This window comes from Neopelma chrysocephalum, unplaced genomic scaffold, assembly GCF_003984885.1.
Source record: "Neopelma chrysocephalum unplaced genomic scaffold, ASM398488v2 Primary Assembly neopelma1_24, whole genome shotgun sequence".
NCBI lineage: Eukaryota > Metazoa > Chordata > Aves > Passeriformes > Pipridae > Neopelma > Neopelma chrysocephalum.
In genome coordinates this window covers 12,126,969-12,153,349 of record NW_020897693.1, presented here as the reverse complement: position 1 = coordinate 12,153,349, position 26,381 = coordinate 12,126,969, and the positions used below count along the sequence as shown (strand labels likewise).

At 43.9% G+C, this 26,381-nt stretch overlaps 1 protein-coding gene across 2 annotated transcripts in view; it reads left to right on the top strand.

Moving 5' to 3' along the window:
• The window catches only part of PAMR1 (peptidase domain containing associated with muscle regeneration 1), a 60,509-nt gene that overhangs the window by 10,053 nt on the left and 24,075 nt on the right, over positions 1-26,381 (top strand). For both annotated transcript variants that reach the window (XM_027703972.1, XM_027703963.1), the window contains exons 4-6: positions 7,822-7,936; positions 12,949-13,166; positions 20,127-20,234. In XM_027703972.1, the coding sequence (XP_027559773.1) occupies positions 7,822-7,936; positions 12,949-13,166; positions 20,127-20,234 (441 nt within the window). The remainder of the gene's footprint in view (positions 1-7,821; positions 7,937-12,948; positions 13,167-20,126; positions 20,235-26,381) is intronic.

Here is a 26,381-nt window from a genome sequence, read left to right as displayed (position 1 = left end):
GGCCAAACACAACCAGGCAGTAGGCAGATCTACAGTAAGGAAAACTTTTCTCCCATTGCTTGTCTGCTAGGAATAGGGTGGGTGCCCTGTCATGACAGGTTATGACCCTACTAAACTTCTGGTTTGTTTTGGTTTATTTTTAAACATTAACTACTGTGGCTCCAGAAATTTTCTGGTATCTGCATTTCTTGGACATACTTCAGAATAAATGCTGAATTTATGCTCTGATTCCCCAGAGCATAAGCATAAATATTTACAAGGGCAACAGCTATATCAAAGAGCTTCTCCTCTGTCCTCCTTCAACCCTTGGACTGAAGAACCAGCCCCAAGGAAATCATAGTATTTCCTCTCTCTTTTACACAGCTTCAACGCACTCCAGGGCAGCTCCAGAAAATAGTGTCTTGCAACTGCTGACAGTGTCATGAGAGACCAGGAGTGTTTCAGGCCCTGGTAGCAATATCTAAAGATTTTGTTCCTGACAGTGTACAACAGCTCCTGCTCCTCAAATTTTGCTAAGCTGTCTTCAATAACAAGTTCCATCAGCTAACTGGATACAGTTTAAGATTGGGTTTTCCTTTACCAATTTACCACTGGTGAAGGTAGAGCTCTCTTTAAATTTTTATTGACTCTGTTCACATTTCACTGGAAGGGATGAAAGCAGGGTCTGCTTTCCCTACTCTGTTCTGTTCATTGTTCTACATACCTCAGGCTTGCATCCTCTTAGTCATTGATTTTAAAGTAAAAATTCAACTTGCTTTCCCAACACAGCCCATGACCATTCAGGAGGTGAAAGCATACAAAATAAAATCATTACTTCAAACAGCAGAATGTGGGGAATCAACATGTTTTGGCAACAGAGTTAACTCAACCTTGATGCTTTGGAAGTTGATAAACTGAGTCCTGTGCCATTTATGGTGTGATTTCTGATAGCATTGTAATGTCCCGTTTGCTCTAGGTCAATACTAGAGCTCCCGTGGCACTTTTTATAAAAGCAGAGCCAAGAATCATTAACTCCTGTAATATTTCCTCCATCTGCCTGAATATATTGGTTGCCTACATTATATTTCAGTCTGCTCTCCCTACTTGTTTTAAAGCAAATACACCCTCACGAGAGGTCTATTTGGACATTTTTGCAATATTAAAATTTTCGATAGCTTTATCTTTCAGTGGTTTTCCTACTACTCGTTCTTTTGAGGGAAGCAGTGCGACACTAAGGATGTGGTCTCTTTTGTGTGGTTCTATGGTACTTGATAGGCAGTGTAAGAAGGTCAGATAGTGCTGTTGTCTCTTCCACTCTTAAAAAGGAGACACGGGGGGTGGTTGTGATTCCAACACACTCCTGATCTCCCCTGTTCTGGGTCTCATGGCTATCCCACTTTTGGCCTTGGCTCAGGCATGCAGAGACTGCACGTCTGGAAAGCAGCCCTATAACCACGGTGGGAGCTGGAGTGCAGGCTCACAGTGATGTGGCTTGAGGTCTGGAGGGTGGCCAGCGAGGAGCGGGTGTGCTAACACACCACACTTCGGAGAGCGAAGGAGGAGGCATCTCTCTTTGGCACCTGTACACACAGCTGGAATTTTGCAGCCAGCCCTGGGTGCCTTGCCAGCGGCAGTGACCATAAATCCCAGACACAAGGAAGCGCAACCACAGTAATTAAGGGACGTAATGTGTCCTATAGTGCCAATGCCAGTGCTGACAAGCACACGGCCGGCGCTAGGGACCTGCCCGGGGCAGGGGCCGCTCCCTCAGGTGAGAGCGGGAGGCGCGGCAGGAGCAGCTCCCGGCGCCCGGCGGGTCTGCGGGCGGAGGGAGCGCCGGGCTCTGTCTCCCTCTCGCGGGGCGCGGCGGGTGTTACCGAGCTGCTCCGACTGCCGGGGCCGACTAGGAGGGCGAGCACCGCTCCGGCTCCATCCCTTCGTTCCCGGACCGCCCCCAGACACTGCCCGGGCCCAGCCCGCCCGGCCCGGCTGGGTCTCCGCTCCCCTCCCAGGCGGCACCGCCGCCGCACGGGCGGGAGGTGGCGCCCGCCGGCCCTGAGGAGGCCGCGCCGGCCGGCCCGCGCCGGCCCGCGGCTCCAGGAGGGGAGGGCGAGGGGTGCGGAGAATCCTGCGGGCAGGATTGATGCCGATTTGATACTGTACGGGGAGCAGGGGGGTGGTGGAAACTGGCAGGGCCTGGTTACCTCAAGGGCAGCAGTGAAGCCTAGCCCTGTGTCAGTGGCCAAGGGGCTGGCTACAGCCTCAAGGGAAGGGTGAGCCCCTGGGAACGATTTCTGGGAAACGCCAGCAAAAGTAGTGACGTGCCTGGAGGGCCGTGTCAAGGAAGCGGTACCATAGGGCGGCATATGGGTCTGTCCAGTTTATGCTGTCTGCTAGCATAACTGGATGCATGGACATGGCTGAAAACCCTCCAGAGGACACCAGACCATATGGTAAAATGGTAAATGTTACAGGGTAGGCCAAAGGAGTGTTATTAGGAAAAAATCACACTGACTAGAGTTAATTGGATACTGGGACATTTTATAATGGGACTTCTATTGTATTGAATTATCATGCCCTAAAAGGTACATCAGACACAAAAACCAGAAGAAAATCAACCTGTAGAACCCTTTTCTCCATTTGAAATGTCACCTGAGAGCATGTGCTCCATCAAACCAGGAGAGTTTTCAAACAGGCTTCCTCAGCCTTGCTGTCCGAATGTGGTCCCTGTGATGAACAATAACACTTGCAGTTTTTTATACTTTGTGAACATTAGTATTTCACATAATACTGGTGACCAACAAACAACAGGTAAGTACAAGTTTTGACAAGTGCCAGCTGCCTTCCCATATCAGCCTTTTTCTGAACACCAGTAACGTTTCTACTCTCATTCTCCTCTGCAGTCCTCTTGACCTTTGAAGGAGCCTCACATCAAAGATGTAGCACTCAAACAACAGATAATGAGTTCTTACCAGAGGTCGTCTCAGGACCTCTCCCTCCATCATCCCACAGGTCTCTGTGGGCTACAATGCAGAGGTCTCCTGAATTTTTTTTATTCTCTGTTAGAAACAAGCTTTAGAGGAAATCTTACTGTGGCCCTGAAAGCTGCCTTTTTTCAGGAACAGGAACGGAACAAGGATGTTGATACTCTGCCAAAGTGGTTTATTTTTTTGTAAATGAGGCAGAATTTGCCAGCATTTGTGTTTATGATGTAAATTATTTGTGAGAGCTTTCCAGGTCTCCTGCAGATTTAGAATAGGAAGAGAAAAGACTCCTTTTGATCAACATATGATTGAACTGTTGGTCTGAGGAGTGAGCCTAACTTCTTCTAGAAGATCTGGAGATAAAAGAGCATGAATTTGATGTGATTGCAAAGGTGCTTCACATGCAGAGATGCGTGTTAGCAAACCTGAGAACGTTCTTTTGGAGATAATCATTGAATGGCTCCTCTTTAGTCTCTGGACCACCTGCTTTGCTGGCCAAACTTACTTCCTTGGCGCCAATGTTCAGAGAGTTCAGGCTGTACCACAGCAAACAGAGGAGTGTGTTTAGTATGCCATGCATACAAGTATCTCTTTGCACCAGTTCTTTGGCTTTCTTTTGTTAAAGGCATCAAAAACTCAAAAGCCCTTCACGACGAAAGGGAAACTTTCTTTGAGGTGGTCCAAGCCCCCTGTCAAACCCTCTGAAGATTTCTAGCAGCTTTGTCTCAGGTTGTTTTTGAGGCAGGAGCCCAATGGCAGGACAAGGGCCTGTTTCTTGCTGTGGGAAGGAGCATTATCATTTACACCACAGCAGATCCTGCTGTACTCATTGAATCCTAATGTGGTTGCTGGGCACAGTCATTAATCCTTGCCTTTTACAGAGGGAACTAAGCAAACCACAGAGGAGGATGAAACACTTTTGAGGAACACTTCTGAGCAGGGTTTCTGTTTCCTTGGGTCCTGCTTAATTAAGGGTAACTGAGGGTAAATGAACAAAGGGTATTTTATTTGAACAACACTTTCTTAAGAAGAAAGAAGAGTAATTGACCTGCAGTTTCGTGTTTCTCCATAGACCAGATGCAGCAGTATTGATTTCCAGACACTATGATCGATGGGAATGGCAGATGCTTGGTACTTCACCAAATCAGGTCACTGTCACCCTTTTTTCCCTAAGGAAGGAAGGGCCTAGGGGTAAGCATTAAAACCCACCATCTCAGTAGGAAACATTCATCCTGTATTACTGGTTAAAAGTTTAGGGTTCCTCTTGGGAAAGAGACGGAAGCAGCAGGGCTTTCTGTTGGACTAAAGAGGTAAAAAGAAGTGAGAGAATTGGTGTGGAGGTCTTTTTGGTCATTTGACTTTTTACTTATCAACTGTGGTGTGCAGACTATCAGAGTCTCCTGATTTGGTGATGCTGTTAGACTGAATTGCAATTTTTGGCTTACGGACACAGGCTTATACCTCAGCAAAGCAACAGAAGGCTTACCAGGGGATAGAGCCATGTGCAAGACTCCACTTGGAAAGATGTAGTCAGGAAAGTAGAAACTGAGAAATTAGCTCTGTTTGGTGTGTAGTGATTTAACTATGCATTTTGCTAGCACTTGCATGTACAAGTCACAGTAAGCTCTGCAAAAATCACTAAACAACTTTTCTTCTTCCACAGAGAAAAATACTATTAGCCATATTTTATAGCTGGGGGAAAGGGAGATGTTACTGAAGGTGAGAGAACTCTCTGGGCTAAAAATGTTCAGCATTCAAGATGAGGAATTAGGACAACTATCCCTGGACAGCTGCCTAGGGACAGCTGCAGGATAACCATGAAAAGATATTGCTTCCTCAGTGTGTGACCTTGTCTGCTGTTTGTTCAGCTCATTGTCCTCTGATGGTTTTCATAGACTGGGCACAAATGACTGGAGTACTTCATCTTATTCTGTTGATACTGGGCACTGAAGTACATTTCACAGTATATAAAGCTGAGAGCAACACAGGCAGAGTGGGTCAGGTATAGAAGAAAGGTAGGAAAGATGGGATAAGGGCTGTATATTCAATATGTGTTACACTGAGTCATCAGTTTTAACACTGATGATGGAGGAGCTGCAATGCTTATATACCTCATTGACATGGTGGCATTAACACGTAAGGATGATGTAGTGAATCCTGAGGGCAAAACTTCCACCCTGGACTTCCACAGGGCAGATTTCAGCCTACTCAGAAGACTGGTTCAGAGGGTACCTTGGGAAACAGCCCTTGAAAACAAAGGGGTCCAGGAAAGATGGACATGCTTCAAGAAGCAAGTCTTGAACGCACAGGAGCAGGCTGTCCCAGTCTGCCGAAAGGCGAGTTGGCGGGGAAGACAGCCAGCCTGGCTGAACAGGGAGATTTTAAAGGAAATTAGGGGAAAAAAGAGAGCTTACCGACTATGGAAAAAAGGCTGGCTACTCATAAAGAGTTTAGGAATATAGTTAGGTCATGCAGAAAGAAACTTAGAGAGACAGAGGCAGAATTTGAACTCAGTCTAGCCACTTCTGTTAGGGATAACAAGAAGTGCTTCTACAAATACATCAATAGCAAAAGGAGGGGCAAGGAAAACCTCCATTCTTTGTTGGACATGGGGGGGAATATAGTAACCAACGATGAGGAAAAGGCTGAGGTACTTAACACCTTCTTTGCCTCAGTTTTCAACAGTAAGAGAGGTTGTCCTCAGGACAACTGGTCTCTGGAGTTGGTAGACAGAGACAGGAAGCCGAATAGCCCCCCTGTAATCCAGAAGGAAACAGTTAGTGACCTGCTGAGCCACTTGGATCCTCACAAGTCTGTGGGACCAGATGGGATCCATCCTAGGAGTGATGAGGGAGCTGGCAGAAGAGCTTACCAAGCCACTCTCCATCATTTACCAACAGTCCTGGCTCACTGGGGAGGTCCCAGATGATTGGAAGTTGGCAAATGTCACACTGATCCACAAAAAGGGACGGAAGGAGGATCCGGCAAACTACAGGCCCGTCAGCCTGACCTCAGTGCCTGGCAAGGTTATGGAGCAGATCATCCTAAGTGCAATCACACAGCACCTGCAGGATGGACAAGGGATCACACCCAGCCAGCACGGGTTTAGGAAGGGCAGGTCCTGTCTGACCAACCTGATCTCCTTTTATGATCAGGTGACCCGCCTGGTGGATGAGGGGAAGGCTGTGGATGTGTCTACCTGGACTTCAGCAAAGCCTTTGACACCATCTCCCATAGCATACTCCTGGAAAAGCTGGCAGCCCACGGCTTGGACAGGGGCACTCTGTGCTGGGTTAGGAACTGGCTGGAGGGCCGGGCCCAGAGAGTGGTGGTGAATGGTGCTGCATTCAGTTGGTGGCCAGTCACCAGTGGTGTCCCCCAGGGATCAGTGTTGGGCCCAGTTCTATTTAAAATCTTTATTGATGATCTTGATGAGGGGATTGAGTGTACCATCAGCAAATTTGCAGATGACACCAAGTTGGAGGGGAGTGTTGATCTGCTGGAAGGCAGGAGGGCTCTGCAGAGGGACCTGGTCAAGCTGGAGGGATGGTCTGATTCCAACGGGATGAGGTTCAACAAGGCCAAGTGCCAAGTCCTGCACTTTGGCCACAACAACCCCCTGCAGCGCTACAGGCTGGGGACAGAGTGGCTGGAGAGCAGCCAGGCAGAGAGGGACCTGGGAGTTTGGATTGGCAGGAAGCTGAACATGAGCCAGCAGTGTGCCCAGGTGGCCAAGAAGGCCAATGGCATCCTGGCCTTCCCTGGCCAGCAGGACCAGGGAAGTGATTCTTCCCCTGTACTCAGTGCTGGTGAGGCCACACCTGGAGTACTGTGTCCAGTTCTGGGCCCCTCAGTTCAGGAAGGATATTGAGGTGCTGGAGCAGGTCCAGAGAAGAGCAACGAGGCTGGTGAAGGGACTTGATCACAAGTCCTGTGAGGAGATGCTGAGAGAGCTGGGGTTGTTTAGCCTGGAGAAGAGGAGGCTCAGGGGAGACCTCATCACTCTCTACAACTCCCTGAAAGGAGGTTGTAGCCAGGTGGGGGTTGGTCTCTTTTTCCAGGCAACCAGCAGTAGGACAAGAGGGCATGGTCTTAAGCTGTGCCAGGGGAGGCTTAGGTTGGATATTAGGAAGAAATTCTTTACAGAGAGAGTAATCAGACATTGGAATGGGCTGCCCAGGGAAGTGGTAGATTCTCCGTCCCTGGAGATTTTTAAGATGAGGCACTTAATGCCATGATCTAGTAACCATGGCGGTGTTGGATCAAGGGGTGGACTTGATGATCTTGGAGGTCTTTTCCAACCTGGTTGATTCTATGATTCTATGACAAACGTGTCTCCTCTAGGAATACATCAGCTGTTTTCCTCCCTCCTCGTGAAGGACTAGAAACCATGATGTTAAGTGCAACATCTCATTCTTTTGCTCACTTGAGCTAATTAAAGTATTCACTGTAGTTTTGCCACCTTCCCACCGGCTTCCTCAGCATCAGTGATTGCACAGGTCAGCATAGGCTCCATCAAAACTGTCCTAAGCTGGAGTGTCAGCCAGGTGGGTGGGCTGGCTAATTAATTGTGAGGCAAAAGCTGTAAGAAATGGTTTCATTGGGCTACATTGCAAACCAGGGAGAAGCAATCAACTAAAACTTTTCTAGGGCTGCTCTTAGCCTAAACAATGCTCCAGTATAGTCATTTACAACCATTTTGTAGCTGTCCTATTATTTTATATACTGCCTTGTGAGAAGGTGTGTATCTTCCTAAGTCATCCTGTCTTCTAGTTCTGGTGTTGTTTCTATATGTATTTTCTTCAAATGTCTCTTGCAGGTCACTGACACAGATTTTTTTTCTTCTTTTGCTCCCCAGGGTGCGGGCAGGTTCTTCGGGCTTCTAGAGGTCAGATTTTGCTGGAGGGTTACCCACTGAATGCACGATGCGAATGGACTATCCACGTTCAAGCTGGATTTAACATTGAATTAAGGTGGGTCATGTTGACTTTTAGCCAGCATTGATTTCAGGTGGACATTGAGGCATGTGGATAACCAAGAACCAATGAGGGTCAACAGCTGTAAGCTCTACAGCACTGAAGGTATAGCTACCACTTTGCATTTGGTACCTCAGTTCTTTCCCCTGGTCTAGCTTGTGATGGGCAGCCACTGGACAAATCATCAGTGATGTGCTTTCAATTTCCATTTAGGACAGCTGGATGCTAAGGAGAGTTTCTCAGATTTTAAGCTCAATGTATCTCTTTTCAAGACCTTTATACCAGAGAACCCAACATTTTGTGAAGACAGTACCAGGCTAAACTATGACATTCTTTGAAGAAAAGCTGTTTTAATATGTTTTAATATGACATCTCATGCGAAGAGAGAGTTGCCTATGGGACCTACCTTGCATTGAGCCTACATTTTCCCTCTCTTATTTTTCTTTCACTTGCTTTACCAGGGCTGTCTTCTACCAGCTTCAGTTATTCCTCTTACCATTCCTGTGTCTGGAGGATGTGATTAGTTCTCCTGCAAGTCATCGCTCTTCTGACCTGAGTATGCTTAGACTTACTAACCTGTTCTTTCTGACCCAGGCTCACAGTTCTTGATTGGGTATCCTGCCTAGTGCAGGAAAGCCTCCTATTGGACTGATTTCACATGTGTGTAGCAGGGTGCTCACACATGCAACAGGAAGTGTGGCAGCGGGTGGTATCCAAACCCCACTAGTTAATATGATAAAAACAGTAGCCAAACCCTTCATATCAACCCTTTCACCAACTTTGGAGCCCAGGAAAAAGAGCTATGCTAGACACACAAACAGTTGAAATATGTTTAAAAGGTTTGAATGTGTTCCTGTATGTTTGAAGAGAGACTTAATAAGAGGAAGACAAATCAATTGAATAGAAAAGAAGAGCTTGTGGCTTTCCCACACTAATGCACTTTTTTCAGACTTGCAAATGCAAGCCTATTGTGCAGTTATGAGCAGCTGCAACTAATGCCTGGGATAGCATTGTAACCTCTTGACTTTGGAGAAATGTGTAGGAGCACAGCAATGCTGTGAGGAAGAGTTTTGTGTTCTCATGACACAGCTTCACATCAGTCTCAGCATGCGTGAGTTTTACCTACCTTGTTTTTAAAAGGTGTTGTTGAGGTGCATGATCTGCACAGCACAAGCTCAGGGAGCTGATTTTTTTTCCTGTTTCTGAACAGGGCTTTGTCAATTGTAAGGCTTTAAAAGTGCTTCAGGAGCTACAGGTGTCGCCCTGTCTTCACTGTTACAGGGGTGGATGTGAGAGTGGAAATGGATCCTGTGCATGCACCACTAGTGAATGCACCCATCTCTGGGTAAAATGTTGACAACCAGGTGGCATCAGGCACAAGGTACGAGAAAGGGAGAAAAGGCTATTTTTACAAAGGACACTAGATTGAAGAGATGTACAGTTAGCAGATGTGCTAACTCTTTTGAGAAATCAGACCTCCATTGTAGACCCTGAGGGCCACCCATATGCATACTAGGAAGATGTGTCACATGAGATCAGTACAGTTCATTCTATTTATCTTTGCTGTTAACCAGAAAATGCAAAACTTTAACATGAGAAGCATCCTGCAGAGAGTGCCTTTCTCTTTCTCCCCATGTCCAGCCTTCCTGCAATCAAACAAACACAATACTAGGTATCTCCTTGATGTAACTAAATTGTTATATTCCAACTGTGAAAGTCTCCAAGAAGGAAGCCTGAGCTACCAAACTTCTGTTGTAAGCATCTACATTTATCTGAGTTGGGTAGTGTTGGAGAAGCCTAAAGCCCTTTGCATAGCCTGATGATGAGTTTAATGTCTGAATGTCTAAAAATCCCAGCAGATGACACAGTACTTCTAGGGAAAGATCAGAAACTCTCCTCAATGTCCACACTTAATCCTGCCACCCTGCAAGTTCTGCAGGAGGCACAGAGGAAACCCTCAGGGTAAACACAGAACAGGAGGACCTCACATAAGGTACCCCTGTGTAGTGTGTTCTCAAAGCTGGCCATTGAGGTATTTTGGCAGTTAGATGCTGTGGCAAAGTAGCACAATAAGCCTACAACTTCTCTTTTAGGCCATTCCTAAAAGAAAGGGAGGTACAATTAAGCTAGCCATCAGAGCCTGCCTCCTGAGTCTGCCATCCCTGTTTCCTTCACTGCATTTTCATACAAACATGCTGATCCCCTCTGTGGGTGGTAACTGCTTAGAACTGTAATGCACAGCCAGCACTGTGCTGAATCAGCACAACTGCTAACAAAAGAACTCTTTTCTTCATTATGTCTGTGCACAAATCCTGTTTGCTGCCACCCTGATGGCTTGCAAGGGCAGCGATGGGGACACTGGGATACAGAAGGTGAACAAAGTGGTTGTCTTTGTTTACATAGAGCAGGAAGAGTAGAACTCTCATGAACACAGATAAATCTTCCCTTGCTTTAAGCTGTGCCACGCAGTCCTTTGGGGATTGGCTTAGAAGAGCTGTTATGACAAATAGTGCCCATATTGTGGTGGTAGTTTGTTTTCCCTGCCTTTTTTCCCCAGCCTTGTTTTGTTTTGGGATGTGATGTATAAGCTCCCTCAGCCTGAGCCATGTCAGGGGTATCATACCACAGTAGAAGTAGCTCACAACTTTCAATCCTTTTCTTTAGTGTCTCAGCAGAGAGTTTTAACTACTTTCTTTGGCTGGAAGCTTTCCTTAGAGGGGTTGATGAATGTATTCACACTACAGACACTGATGAAGTCAAGACAATACTTTGCATTTTGTATCTGATGACCTGTTGCATGAAATTAGCATGCTTATTTTTATAATATCCAAGAGAGTTATGATATAATTACAGTTTCACTGGTCAGGGAACTGAGATTCATTACATTGCCTGCACCTATGATTTAAACAGCAATAGACCTCATGGTCTGTAAAGGGGCCTGTCAACTGGGCCATAGCCAAGAGGTTTTTAAAAGCTTTGGCAGGTTTCCTGACCTGCCAAGTCTGAGTCTTAATCATGGGATCCCATGTCATCAGTACAGTATATCTGCTTCTATGCCAAGTTAAATAAAATGCAAATCAGAACCCCTATGCCTTTCGCATTTTCCACTCTGTTTTCCTCATTTTTTAATGCAGAGAAAACAATTAAAGAGAGTATTCTGTGTATGGTTCTTTCATTATGTGCTTTCATTCTGTGTGAGTATGTCTTGATATTCTTTGTTCAGGGATGCACTTGCTAGACACAGTTTACCTTTACATGTATAAACAATACTGCTCCCAGTAGGTAATGGACATTCCAGAAACTTTCCTTTTGTACTCACACACATACTTAATTTTAATCAGAAATACACCAGGTCAGAAAACCAGTAAATATTTTTAGGATTCAGGATAGGGTTTCAGGATAAACTGTAGCCTGATAAGCGTAATAAGCATGAATGGGTTAATTTATATTGCTCTATTACTTCAATAAGGATAGATCCCTGGGGTATGTTTCAACAGTGAAAGAATGTTTTGAAGATGTAGTGTATAACCTGATACCTGCGAGGATGTCTATGACAAACCTGACAGAACTAGAATTCAACTCATGCATTTTATGCAAAGCTAAGTTGAATTATTGCTCTGTAATGCATATTTAAAGCAGATGTGGGTTTTTTCTTATTCTACATGCCATCAGATGATTTAAAAAATGTGGGGCTCTGCTCCATTGGTGTAGTTTCCTACAACTGCTCAATCATTTCTCTATATGTAGTCTACTCCTGATGCTCTAAAACTAACCATATGACCTGAACGAAGATGACTGAGTAGAGTCAAAGAAAGGTCATTTCACATAACATGGGGGCCTCCTTAACATAGAGGCCTGAGTCCCAAGATGAGAATTTCAGGAAATAGGCTCTACAACTCTCTTTCCCTTCAAACTGTGAGGTCCAGCAGCAGATCCAAGATTTTGTCTCGCTTCTTTGGTGTGCAAATGCAGTCTGCAAATCAGTAGGACCACACTAGAATAGGCAGTGTGGGAGATATAGCCTAATCCTAAATACACGTTTGCAGTGGTAGGGGTTCCTAGGAAGACTGAGTACATAACAAGTTTCATCTATAAAATATCCTGCTGAACAGTAGTAACATGACTCTCCCAGGCCCGTATCTTCTCTTTTTCTGCTGTACCAAGGCTGATCTCGGCCTCTCTGGCCATTGCGCATTCTCCAGAGGCACTGGGTGTATCTCGCTCTGTTTCTCATTCATATTCTGGTGGGATGGTTTGGCTCTGGACCCAACTGAATTCAAATAGCAGTATATAGCATGGCTGTTAATGAACAAAAGCCTCGTACAGTGCCTGGATTGAAGCTAGGAAAGACAGACATTGTGGGAAAAGGCTTTAAATATTTCCCTTCTGCATTAACCCCTGTGCCTTATTTCTGCTCTCAAAAGAAGGACAAGTGCCAGACATTGAGGATTTACTACCATTTTGCTTTCTAATGCAAAATGTGCTGTAATATTTTGATTCCATTTCTCTGGCTATTTCTTCTTCTCTTACATCCCCAAGCTTTCTTTGTATTCCTAATTGCTGACTTCTGAACATCACAATGTAAATAGCTTTTGAACCTTGTTATTTGATGCTACTACTTTCAGTACTTAGAACTTTATTTTGGGGAAATAGAGCAATTTTTAGCAAATGGCCATGATAGAAATATGCCCCCTATATTGTCTTACCCTATATGAAAGTTCTGACACTGTATTATGGTTAGAAACCTGATGCATGTGAACAGACTGTATGACTTCAATTTAGACTTCACTGTTCTGATACTTTATTATTCTCTTGGAGGAACTGTATAGAGTTGAGCTGGCTTCCAAAGATCATGATGCAAAAATTGAGAGGCAGTGAAGGGGACTCTATGTGGTTAGGGACTTGTTGATTCATTGAGAGGGGCAGGCACTAATGTAGCTAAACATGCAAATAAATCATATTCAGGGTGCACAGGTATGCAGTCTGACTGTGTGTCCTTGTTCCCCAAGATTTTCCATGCTGAGCCTGGAGTTTGACTATATGTGCCAGTATGACTATGTGGAGGTCCGTGATGGGGATAATTTGGACAGTCGGATAATAAAGAAATTCTGTGGAAATGAGAGGCCACCTCCAATCCAAAGCACTGGGTCTTCACTCCATGTTCTCTTCCAGTCTGATGGATCCAAGAACTTTGATGGATTTCATGCTGTCTTTGAAGAAATTACAGGTAAAATAGTCCAAATGTGGAACATGCCACTCATTCTCATTAATTCAATTTCACTAATCTCTTTCCCTGTTTTGCTTCATTAAAAACTTTCATGCTGTGTTGCCAACAGCAACTTACATAAAGTCAGTGTGGGGAAGATCCAAAAGCTGTCAGATGGCATGTGAATGTGAGCCTCTTCTAAAAAAGACTGAATTCTTTCTACTTGTGTGAAGAACAAGCACATCAGCCAATAGAGAAAAGCTGCTGTTTTGTGTGACTGTTCAGTTTGAATTGAAGAATTAAGAGCACAGAAGGAAATAGAGGAAGGGGCATGTGTATCTGCAATGGCAGAATTGCTCAATGCTGTATGCAGGAGCAGAGTCACTGTCTCAACTACCAAAAACCTGATGCAAAGCCTCATGCCCTGACAGAACTCTTGTGTTGGCTTATGTACCAGTAGGGCTTAAAAAAAAAAAGGGTGTACAAAGGACAGATTATTTTCTTTAAGAAAAAAAATAAAAGAAGAGGCATTTTCTATTCTGTAGAGATCTCAGTGTTATGAATGACAGAAGCAGGACTCCAGAATTACTGGTTTTGTTACTACTCAGTGCTTGAGTCTCCTACATTGCTTTCCATAGTTTCTTTCTGACTACAAAATAGCACTTAAAGTGTAGCTCACTCCTCATTTTTCCATTGCATTTGCAGCAGCCTCTATGCTCTTTCTGGATCTTCCTTGTTTAGCTATGTAAGGAATTTTGGTCAAACCTATCCGCAGTACTCCTGGCACAGAAGGTTAATCAGACTGTGCTGCTTTGCCATAGATAAACACTTCAGGATCTATGACTCACCATAACTTGCCTTCTGCACACACTAGTGACCCACATTTTATGAGGTCATCCTGGGTATATCTGTCTCAGGAAATTTAGTTAGTTTATATAACCCTTATATAAATACACAAACCTACAGAGGATCAGCTCTTAGCAATGAGCAGAAGTGTAACTAGCAATCTGAAATGCACATACTTCTGGATGCAGCACCTATACCATTTCTTAGCCTGCCCTGTTCTTGAAATGTCACTTTTAGTACCTGCTAGTAACATAGCAGGAGCAGTTAGCTATTGATAGTTTGCCTGGGCTTACAGCAGGAGAGGTGACATAGAACAAATGAGTGTGGCGTGGGCTATGTTGCATAAGGACTGCCTACACTCAGAGAACTAACATTTTCCATATGGTGCAAGCTGAATTGGTTCTGTTTTCCCTGCCCAGCAGGGAACACTTGGTATTCAAATATGGTTGAGCACTTTATTTCCGCCCCATTTTTAGTGGTAATTATTCTGAGGCTGTGAGGCTGCAAGTGTGGTAATCCACACAGAGCACGTTGTAAAGGCCTTCTTAGAGTTTGTGAGGAGGTCTTATTGTGCACTTTATTATGAGGCTGTTCTGGTCTAATGTGTAGCTGCAGTGAAAGGCTTTTCAAACACTCCCAGTGTCTTTTTATGTGAAGCATTAACCTGGCCAGCAGGACCATTTAAGGGAAGAATACAGTGTTCATGGGGCAGCATAGAATTGAAAGCAGGGGCAGCACAGGATCGAAAGCTCTGGCAGCACATTGAAAACTGAAGCAATTCCCCTAAAATTTTCCTCTGTGCACAGCACTGTGGAAGAGCCAAAGTCCCCAGAACAGATTTCACAGGGCTTACTAGAGCAATTTCCTATGCTGCAGGTGAGAGCAGCAGCAGCACAGGTGCTTACAGGATGTGGACCAGGCCATGGAGGTGATCTGATGTCCCCGGCACCTTACTGCAGTAGTGGAGAGAACTGAAGAAGCATCTTATGCTGCCAAAAGTGAATTCCTTGAATTCCTTCCCTTTCTGGCTTCCCTTCCTGTGAGCTCTGTACTGGCTTAGAAGTCACAGCTTGCTGAAACAGGGGTGGTGACTGCACAGATGTCACTGGTTCAACTGCCAGAAAGGTTTTCATTGATACAAAATAAGCTGCAAAGCCTGTATCTCCTTTAGGAAAGGTCACTGCATGTGTAGTTATTAAAGGATGAAACCACACAACCTGCTGTGCTGCCTAGTCTGGGGCAGGTGCTAGGTCCCATCCCATGCCAAGTGTGAAATGGGACCCAGTAATTGGCATGAGTGACTAGAAGTCACTCAACAGAATTCAGATGAGAAGCCAGATGGGGAGCCATCAGGGTCTCTTAAGGATTAGTCATATGCTGGATCGAGTTAGATGAAAGCCGGTTACTGACTTTCAATAATAACACTTTACTTTTTGTACCCCTAAGCTAGCAATCTTTGACACAACATAGTGGATTTAACCTTTTATAGTATTGTCCTATGTTGTTTGACTTAATCCAGGAAATCAAGACTCCTTAAAAAAGGAAAAATATTTAGTGCTCTTGAATATCAGGCATTTTCAAGGACAGTGTCTGACAGTGTCTGAACCTTATCCTTGTCCACTTGACATGCTTCCTTTTCCATAATCATGAGACAAAGCTGTGGCAAAGACAAAGCTGAAAGTTCACTAGCTTCAAACCAGTGACTACAAAAGATCAGTCTGTACAGTCTTTTGCTTCTCCTTCCCTTTCTCAGTGATATTTTACATTAGTTGGATACAGTAAAATTGCCACATATATATTTCATTTTAACGAATGAATTACTGTCTTTAGTCAGGCCTTAGTCTTCAATGGAGACCCCTGGTGGCCTAGTGGTTAGCGTGCAGGACTTTCACTGCTGCGACCACGGGTTCAAATCCCGGTCTCCTGGCCTGATGGAGGTCGTTAGCCCTGTGTGGCCATCCATCTATGAGAAGGACACTCTAAACAAACCTACGTCCTGAGGACCTCACTGCCATTGTCCAAGCTTGCTTGGCCCCGGCAGATGAACCTTAGGATTAAAGGGTGGGCTCAGTTCAGCGCAGGCTGTGTCTCACCTAAAAAAAAAGCCCATTGCGCAGGCTGGAAAGGTAAAAGACCTTTCCCCAAATCTTCGCTCGCGAAGATGGGCCATTATTATAGTCTTCAATGACACCTGGAAGATATTTGTTGCCCAGCTATGTATGAATTGCTCTTACATCACCACATGAAACCTCCAGAGAAGTCCATATGTGGCATCTATATATTTCTTATCTCATGCCATCTGGATATAGGAGACTTCTCCAAGAGAAGCTACTCTGAGGTCGGTCCATATGGTGGCAGAGTGACAGATCCTGGCACATGGAGGTTTTCTTGAGGTGGAAGACGCCTGAGCAGGTCTCGTGAGAGGTGCTGAGGAGACCTGCACGTTGCCAGAACAACCACCCCTCTGTACCCCACCATGCCTATGCAGAGCAGCCGGGGGAGGTGTGGCAGGTCATGCAGTGCTTGGGTGCACAGTGGGGGCAAGGTCCTGCTGTAGCTGCAGAGCTGAGCCCAGCCATGGTATCCACTCAGCAGAGAGCTATGTCCTCTGCACATGCCAGAAAGGAGGTGGTGACCCAGGCAGAGCTTCCACAAAAACATGGAGCCATCCAGGTCTGGCTGCAGGGAGGGCCAGAGCCTGTCTTTTTTGACTCAGTCATTTCTTCCCACACTTCTCAAGCAGATTGACTGCAAGACAGGCACTGGGAAAGCAATGTCCCTCCCACTGTAAGAGAAGGTCAGGGCTGTGACCTCCTGAGGAACCTGAACATACCATAAGTCTATGGGACCTGACACCATGCATCCCAGAGGAACTGGCTGATGTAGTTGCCAAGTCACTTTCCATTTTATTTGAAAAGTCATGGCAGTCAGATGAAGTCCCAGGTGACTGGAAAAGGGGAAACATTGCACCCATTTTTAAAAAGGGGTAGAAAGGAAGACCCCAGGAACTACCAACCTGTCAACCTCATCTCAGTGCCTGGGAATATCATGGAGGAGATGCTCCTAGAAGCTGTGCTAAGGAACGTGGAGGACAGGGAGGTGATTTGAGACAGCCAGCATGTCTTCACCAAGGACAAATCCTGCCTGACCAACCTAGTGGCTTTCTACAACGGAGTGTCAACGTCAGTGCACAAGGGAAGGGCTACAGATGTCATCTCTCTGAACTTTTGTGAGGCCTTTGACATGGCCACAGCATCCTTCTCTCTAAATTGGAAAGATATGGATTTGACGGGTGGACTGTTTGGAGGATGAGCAATTGGTTGGATTCCAAGGGGAGCAGTCAACATCTCAGAGTCCTGATGGACATCAATGACAAGTGGTGTCCCTCAGGGGGCCATATTGAGACCAGTGCTATTTAATGTCTTCATCAGTGTCATAGACAAAGTGATGGAGTGAGCACTCAGCAAGTTTGCAGATGATGCCAAGGTGAGTGGTGTGGTTGACATGCCTGAGGGATGGGATGCTATCCAGAGGGACCTGGACAAGCTCAAGAAGTGGGTCTATGGGAACCTCATGAGGTTCAACAAGGACAAGTGTCCTGAACTTGGGTTGGAGCAACCCCAAGTATTGATACAGGCTGGGAGATGAACTTGCTGAGAGCAGTTCTGACAAGAAGGACTTAAGAGTACTGCTGGATGAAAAGCTGGACATCAGCTGTCAATGTGCATTTGCAGCCCAGAAAGCCAACTGTGTACTGGGCTGCACCAAAAGGAGAAGAACCAGCAGGTCGAGGGAAGTGATTCTGCCCCTCCACTCCACTCTGGTGAGACCCTACCTGGATAATTGCATCCAGCTCTGGGGTCCTCATCACAGGCAGATAGACCTGTGGAGCAAGTCCAGAGGAGGGCTGCAAAGATTCTCAGAGGGCTGGAATACCTCTCCTATGAAGAAAGGCTGAGACAATTTCAGTCTGGAGAAGAGAAGGTTCTGGTGAGACCTTATTGCAACCTTTCAGTCCTCAAAGGTGGCTTATAACAGAGATGGAGACAGACAGCTGCAATAGGACAAGGGGTAATGAATGTAAACTAAAAGAGGGTAGATTTAGATTACATATAAGGAAGAATTTTTTTATAGTGAGAGTGGCACAACACTGGAACAGGTTGCACAGAAGTGGTAGATGTCATGTCCCTGAAAACATTCAAGCTCAGACTGGATAGGAGACTGAACAATCTGATCTAGTTGAGGATGTCCCTGAAGGGGGTTGGACTAGATGACCTTTACAGATCTCTTCCATCCCAAAGTATTGTATGATTCTATGATTCTGCTTCAAGTGAAGTCTCTGCAAAGAAAACTGCTGATTCTGGACTGCAGCACAGTGAATGCTTTGAAGTAGTAGTACACAACCTTACCATAGAACCCCCAGGGTGGGTTGCTTGTGGTTGCAAGACTCAACAGCTGGTACAGGCATTCATTTTTCTTTATAACCAAAATAATCATGGAAGGACAAAGATGATATGTAAAAGAATTGGAATGCAGAACTTTCTAGCAATTATGATTTCCAAGTTTAATGTGTGAGCTATCAAGCATGCTTGGATAATTCTTTAAGATGGCAAGGAATATATTTTGTAGTCAATGTGAACTGAAACTGAACTCAGCTTCTGGTATGGATCCAGATGTGAACTTTGCTGCAGAGTCTTGTTTTATAAAGATGGACTTGAAGTAGGACATCAGATCCTGAACTCCTCAGGTGTTGGAGTTACTTGAATCTTAAACTAGATCTAAATCTTGAGATTTTGGGTCTACTTTCTGTCCGCTAAAACCCACACTCGATTTGGAAAATAATCTAAGTGGAAATTATTTTTTTGCATTTTTGAGATTAATTTATGTTCTTGTCCTGGTTTCAGCTGGAATACAGTTAATTGCCTTCTTAGTAGCTGGTGCAGTGCTGTGTTTTGGACTTTGTATGATAACACACTAATGTTTTGGTTGTTGCTAAGTAGTGCTTACTCTAGATCAAGGACTTTTCAGTTTCCCATGTTTTGCCAGTGAGGAGGTGCACAAGAAGCTGAGAGGGAGCATGCCCAGGACAGCTGACCCAAACTGGCCAAAGAATGTCATGCTCAGGATATAAACCAGGGGGAATTGGCTGGAAGCCACCACTTGCTGTTTGGGGAAGGGCTGGGCTTCAGTCAGTGAGGGGTGAGCAACTGTGTTGTGCATAGTTTTTTTTCTCTCAGGCGTTATTTCTCTGTCTCTCTCCATTTCAATGTAATTATTACAATTATTGTTATTATTATTATATTTTATTTTGTTTCAATTATTAAGCTGTTCTTACCTCAACCAGTGAGGTTTACTTTTTCTTCCTCAATTCTCCTCCCTACCAGAGGAGGTGGGGTGAGTGAGTGGCTGCATGGTACTCAGCTACCGATTGGGGTTAAACCATGGCAGTCCTACTCACTCATCTCCCCTTAGAGCAGCCACCAAAGAAAGTGTGTGTGTGTGTGTGTTATTACACAGTGGAATTTGCTGATATTAATTGCTCAGTTACACATTCTGATATTAATTTATGCTAGTATGTACAGTTTGATGTGTATCACTGCTAGACTTGTTGCATGCAAGAGCTTCCCCAAAAAATTTAGGATCATCATGACCATTCACAGCTTCCTGAACCAAAAACCAAAGAAGTACTCCTCAGGGACAAAGCAACTCCCAAAGTCTAGAATTACAAGATGCAAGACCCCAAAAACCCTCCAGAACCCACAACTTATCCCTAAACTCTGGAGTGAATGGCAAGAGAAATGTAGGTTGCTATTAAACATCTTTAATTTAGGCTAAACATTATTTGAGCTTGGTGTAAATTATTTTTCTTCCACAAATGTTTCTTACCACTTGACTACAGTTAAAAGAAAATGGTAAAAGTAATGGATGTTGGGTAAATTGCTACTCACCCCTATTACATCCCTTCTCCAGTAAGTGAGAGCAGAAGACTTTTTGACATGCATCAGGCCCTTTACTCTGTCTTCCTAACTTTTAACTAGAATATATAATTTACCCCAAGACACAACCACCATGAGGAAAACCAGGTAGGTCCCTGATCCTATGAAGACCATGAATGTTCCTGCTTTTCTTTTACAGCTTGTTCTTCATCTCCATGTCTTCACGATGGAACGTGCATTCTAGACAAAAGAAGTGCCTACAAATGTGCCTGTCTTGCTGGCTACACAGGGAATCGCTGTGAAAACTGTGAGTACAGGCACTGTGTGTATCACCAGCCTCCAGGGTTGTCACTGATATAGGCCATTAATTGTTATGAGTGTCATTGATGTGTAGGTCAGGTCAGTCATACTGCCAGGGAGCACACTGAGCTTCCTCTGGTATTTTTAAAGACAGGGTGCTTGCAGTTCATGAAGATTTCCACTGAATCATTCTGGAGCTTTATGTCTATGTGTAAAAAGGTAAAACAGAAGTGGAACTGAGGAAAAGCACACAAGATATCTTGTAGGGAATTAGCCTTATCAGACAGAGGTATACCTGCCTGCTGTTTTCCACTGTGTGGATCAGCTGTTCTCTACTAAAGACACATACTCCAGCTGAGCCCTGTGCTTGATGCTCTAGTCAGAGTCAGTCATAGGAAACTTGTCTCCCCCCACAGCCACCTGAAAGGTAGAATTCTGGCACCATGAATGAAAGAGCCTTGGGATCAAAAGAAATGAAGAGGGGTAGATTCTATCCATGTCTGTGTTCGTAGTCCTCACTGTCCCTATAGTCATACACTTGGTTTTGTCTGCCAAGTGAATTGTAAAATAATTGGGTTTAAATCAATTGTCTGTTCCAGTGATTTACTTCATGCATGAGCAAATGTCTTCATCTAACAGGGCTCGAAGGAGCAAGAAGGAGTAAGAATTGTGCAATATATGCCACGACAATGGCTATATCATCTGTACTGGCTGAAAGGAGCATGCTGCCACATTAAAAGTCCCTGAGCTAGACCTCCAGCTGACCCTGGAGGATTTCAATGATGATGGTGAAATACACTTGAGATCATATTTGGCCCAAGACAGGAAGCATGGCTTACTGCTGTGGCATTACTCTGGCCACAAGGCACACAATGCCTTGCCTGCTAGGAGAGTTTTCATTTCTGTGTCAGAGGAGCCAGTATACACCAAACCTCACTACTTCAAAATCTTTTCCCCACATATGCCATTGTCAGGAGTGGATTCATCTCCTGGAATTTCTTTTATTTCATCAGGGGAGTTAAATCATAGTGACATGATATGTCCTTTCATGGATCATTTTGAGATAAAAGACCTTTTGATTTCAACAGATCCAGAATTACCTCATAAGGCTTGACTTCCCTCCCAGCAGACCAGAGGAGAGGTAGTTTTATATTTTCTATGAGTCTGAAAAAATTGTGGTTCTGAACAGCATGCCTCATTCTGCAGATTGCACCAATTCCTGGTATGTGTTCCATAGGGAAAAGGTTACTGAAAATGGAAGGTTCCTGACCTCAGGACAGAGAGTGGCTGGCTCTTCTGCTAACAACCTCTTTCCTGAGAGTAGTTGTTTAGCAGGTCATTTAGGGACTGAAAACCCCCGAGCTCTTTGCAACTGCTCAGTGGGATTAGTTCTGTTCCTGCCTCTAGAACAGGGTTAAAAAAAAAAAAAAAGGAAAGATTCCTGTCTGCTTCAGAACGAACCTGTATTTCAGATTAATTACATTTCCAGCAAACCTCAACCCTAGTTTTGGCAGGCTCTACACTACGGTCAAGTCATGGAATGAAGCTCATATTCTTTTACTGATTTTCTGTAACACACAACAAAAAGAGAAGTTAGTAAAAAAACAATAGGATGAGACTTCTGTCATCGTAAACAATGAAGGGTACAAGTAGTAACAGGATGAAAGCGAAGAGACACTTAAAAATATAGACAGTAAGATTTTTAATTTGGCAGGAATCCTATAGTTTGATTAGTGAAAGAACAATTTAGGTGAATCAAATTCTGTTACTTTATGATGTTTGTGGCTGTGTGCTTGCCTTTTGCTTATGCTAGGAAGTATTGTTTTCCAGCACCTATATTGCTGCTTCCCATAACAGAAATAAAGGTTGACTTTTTTTGTTGTATATGAATAGCAAACCTCACAGTGGGAAAACATCATGGCAATTCTCTGTTTTTTCCATCTTCAAATAATTTTTTTCTTAAGATATTTCCTTCTGTTTTGCCAAAAGGTATCCTAAGTATTTTCCACTGTATGGGGGAGAAACGTCAGAAAGTTAAAGTGTGATTCATTTTTTAAGAACAAAAGGAAGAACTGGGAAAAAATATCTATGAGTGTAATTCTTTAAAAATTAGTCATGTAGTTTCCTGAACAGCATTTCAGTTTAAATGTTAAAGAGAGATTGTGTCATGCTCAGAATCTTTCTTTCTTTCAGCAACAGTGCTGTCTTGTGAGATGGAGCCAAGGGAATTAAATTTATTTCTGCAGAAAACAGTCATAAAATAATCACTGTTGGAGCACTGAATATGGCTTTGGACACTGTAAGACTGATTTTTTTCAGCCTGGTTTTCTTGGAGCAAGTCAGGTGCAATCCCATTACAGTTAATGGATGAAAAATAGATATAAGAGAGAAGAAAATTAGAGTCCCTTGATGTTAAGTGCCTGTAGAAGCTTTGTGGTGGTGCAACAGAAGGTACCCAGAGTGATACAAGGGTTTTAAAGAAATCCAAGGGACATACTTCAGATGAAGGGAGACTGGGGGATTATCTCACTGAGGAATAAGTTAAGGCCAAATTAAACAAATTTACAATGGATATTTCATTACAGAATCAGAAATTTTGTAGGTCCCTTACCATCCTAATGCAACTGTCTCTTTTTGTCCATTACTAAGTGTAGTTTTAAGGGTGTGGGAATCACTATTGGAATTATTATTGAAATCACCTTAATGAGATAAACCACAAGGAACCTCTTGTTTCCTCTGTTAAACTAAATTCCATCTATTTAACAGGATGGTCAACACTGGTCAAGCTGCTTTCCTGAGGTAATATTTAACCCTAATTGCTCTGTCACGATTTGCAATATTAATAAAATAATCCAAGGCACAGGTTACTTATAACTAGCAATCTCTCTCCTCTTCCACTATAGCAGCCAGGAAATTAACTTTTTGTTTACAATTTGATGAGCTAATACAGTGATTGAAAGGTTTCTACAGCATGAAGTGCAATATAGGCAAGTATCTTTCTAACAGCTGCTAATATATTTTGATCAGTCCTGTTTCAGAGCAACAAATATTTTATAGAAATATGTCTCATTTCACTCCAGATAGTGTTAAAAAAACCCAAACAATATGAAATTGTAAAACAAATGCTAACCTTTTTTTTCTGACCAAAAGCACAATAAAGACAAGACTTAAGTACAGAAAAAAATACCTTCTTACAGATAAATATGCATTGCTATCATGGTACAGTAAGTAGAGAAAACTACTCCCTATTTTAAATACTTCGGCTTTTTTTCTGACCTTAAACTTAATTTGCAGTATATCTGCATACCTCTCCCAGTAACCCCTTAGCCATGGTGACATAATTGAGATAAAACTCAGGCTTTTCTGTTTGACCTCTGTAGATTTTAATGCAGTCAGAGGCACTCAAAAAACCACAAAATCAGATAATCTTGTTCTTTTAACCTGCAATACTGTGAGACAGAGTGGCAACTTCCTCAAAAGATGCAGGGGAAAGGTAACCAGCTGACTAGTGCACATCCTGCATGCTAAAAACCATCCATTCCAGTATCAGATTGTCAATGGCTCTACAGTGTAACAGCCACTTGTTGATCTCAAACTAAGAAAGGTCTTTTCCAAAGTCTCTATGTTGAGTTTTCCTGCTGAAGATGCAGCTATAGAGGGATGGTATTGCTGGTACCCCATAGCACATGCTCTTGCCCTCTGCTTGTCCTCCTCCTAGGACAGGGTGTTCTGACTCAAGTCCTCCTAGAGCTTGCTGGCCCCAAAGCAAGAGACCTTGACCTCATCCTGCCCAGAAATTTCCTGTTACCTTTATTTCAAACAAAGCCAGGCAAACTGGGGTTCCTACGCACATAAGAAGAGCTTTGCTGAATGGGGAATTCAGGGCTGAGATCTGATTTCCATTTTTATTCTGTTTCTTGCTTCTGTCTGCCAAGTAGAAGAGGTTTGCTCTGCATCCTAATGAAGAGTCGAATCCAATTGACTAAACTGTATAAACTAACTCCTTGCTTAGCCTTTGATGTTGCTAGGGCTGGCCTTAGTGTGTTCCAGCAAGCCTCTGAATGTAGCTTTCAGGCCCTTCTCCAATGCTTATATAATCCACTTCTATCCTTCCTGGCCCCATACAACTGTGACTTGGGCTGGTTCTTGGGGATGTGCTCACCCTTAACAGAGTGACTGATATTTAAGACAGGGAGAAAGCATTAACATCCCACCACCACACCCCACCCCCTGTTCTGCTATGGGAGAAATGAGCCCAGCTGTCAGTGCTTGGCATAAGCTAGACAGAGTTTTAAACTCAGCAGAGCCTATGATGAGGCACTGGGGAAAAGTTCTGGACATTAAACCTTGTTTTCTTACCTAACCATGGATGTGTAATGCAGAGTCTTCTAAAGGAACCTTTGCAGGTTTAATTTTGTCAGAAAGATTCTCAGTAATAGATTTCAAAGAGTGTCATAATCACTGGTATATATTGGGCCATTTGCAGCCCACATGTGTTAGACCATGCCTATGCTGCCTGATTACAGTGGAGAACTTAATAATACCCCTGATAACCAAACACCCTCATAACCCCTCAGTCCTTTCTTTCCACTCTGTCCTGGAAATCAGTCCTATTCCAGTTGGGGAAAATGTTCCAAATAGAAATACAACTCTTAATTTCCCAGCTCCTGGGGCTGCCATTGGTTGGTGGGGAGTGGGTTTTTTTGGGTGTGGGGTTTTTTTTTGTTGTTTACTTGTGGGTTTTTTTATTGTTTGTTGGGCTTAGCTTAGTTTTTCCAGTGGAAAATAGCTTGTTACAGCTTTTTTTTAAAGGGACAAAGTTTGTCCCCACTTCTGTCAAAGCGGCTCTTTTGGTGGCTATGCCAAAGAGATGACGTTAACGTCACTCCTTCTCCACCACATTTTCATTGTCCTCCCTATTGGCGTATGTGTATAGGGTGGGAAATAAGAACTCAACTCCTCCTGCTGTCAAAGCACATGTATACCTGGAGCTGCTAAGGAGTAAAGGCAAGTGGTCTTTTTTCACTATTACAATCCCAGGGTTCACCTGCCTCGAGACCCACACAGTAGCAAAAACCTTTAATTGCAACGTGGCAGTTCTCAGGTTTTGCAGGCCCATTAGGGGTTACAGGCTAAAGCTGAAAACAGCACCATCCTTTGGCCTGTCATGCAGCAACTCTGTAGTGTGAACACAGTCAGGATGCCCTCAGAGGTGGCCATTCTCCAGAACCTTCCTGGAACTCCCTCTGAGAGGACATGTAGTATCACTCCCTGTGCCTTGAGCACTGTTACTTGGTTAAACTGCTCTTTGTGGGCAAGACTGTTCAGAAGGACTGTTAGTGCAAACAGGGTGAGAAAATCCTACAGTGATAACATGGCCAGTGTAGTCACACAAGAAGCTTCACTGACCCACATGTCTCTCCAAAGCCAGATACTGCAGTCCTCAGAGAGGTTTTCAATGTCATCTGCAGAGTTCAGTTCTGGTGGCATAATGCCCTCTTTTGTTCTACTGAGCTGATGAGAAGAACATTGTGATGTTGCCTAGAATGTTTGCTAGAATGTTATCATTACTTCCCAACTGCCCAACAGTGTACTCCTTTCCAGGAAGATCATGTGTTTACAAGGCAATCTGTATTGTTTAGTGCCTAGTGCATGAATCTGAAGGGCTTGGGTAGATATGGAGGTAGAGATTTCGACTCCCAGTTTTCACTTCAATATATTTCCTGGAGATTTCTCCCTTGGTTAGAAGGATGCTGGAACTGTTCACACAGAAACTGCCAAACCACCAAACATGATGTCTATTGCTTTAAGATAACCTAACATCAATTTCAGGTTGTCTTAATTTACTGAGCAATAAACTAAAGTTGTTCAGCTCCTGCTACAAAAACAGCCAAGAGACCTCATAGGAGGACAGAAACACCTAAGAGAAAAATGATGTTGATGGCTGAGGATGGAAAGCAAACATCTGAAGCAACCACTAAACAACAGCTGCTTGTAAATCAGCCTGCAGAAAACTAGTCCCTAGGACTGGTTTTTCCTTCAGTTTGTCAATATGACTGTTGGATTGGATAGGTCATGCAGTCTCTGGGAGGAAGGTGCTCACACCATGTAATAGTGTTTGATCTCATAATACTTTTATAATGATTTGAAACTC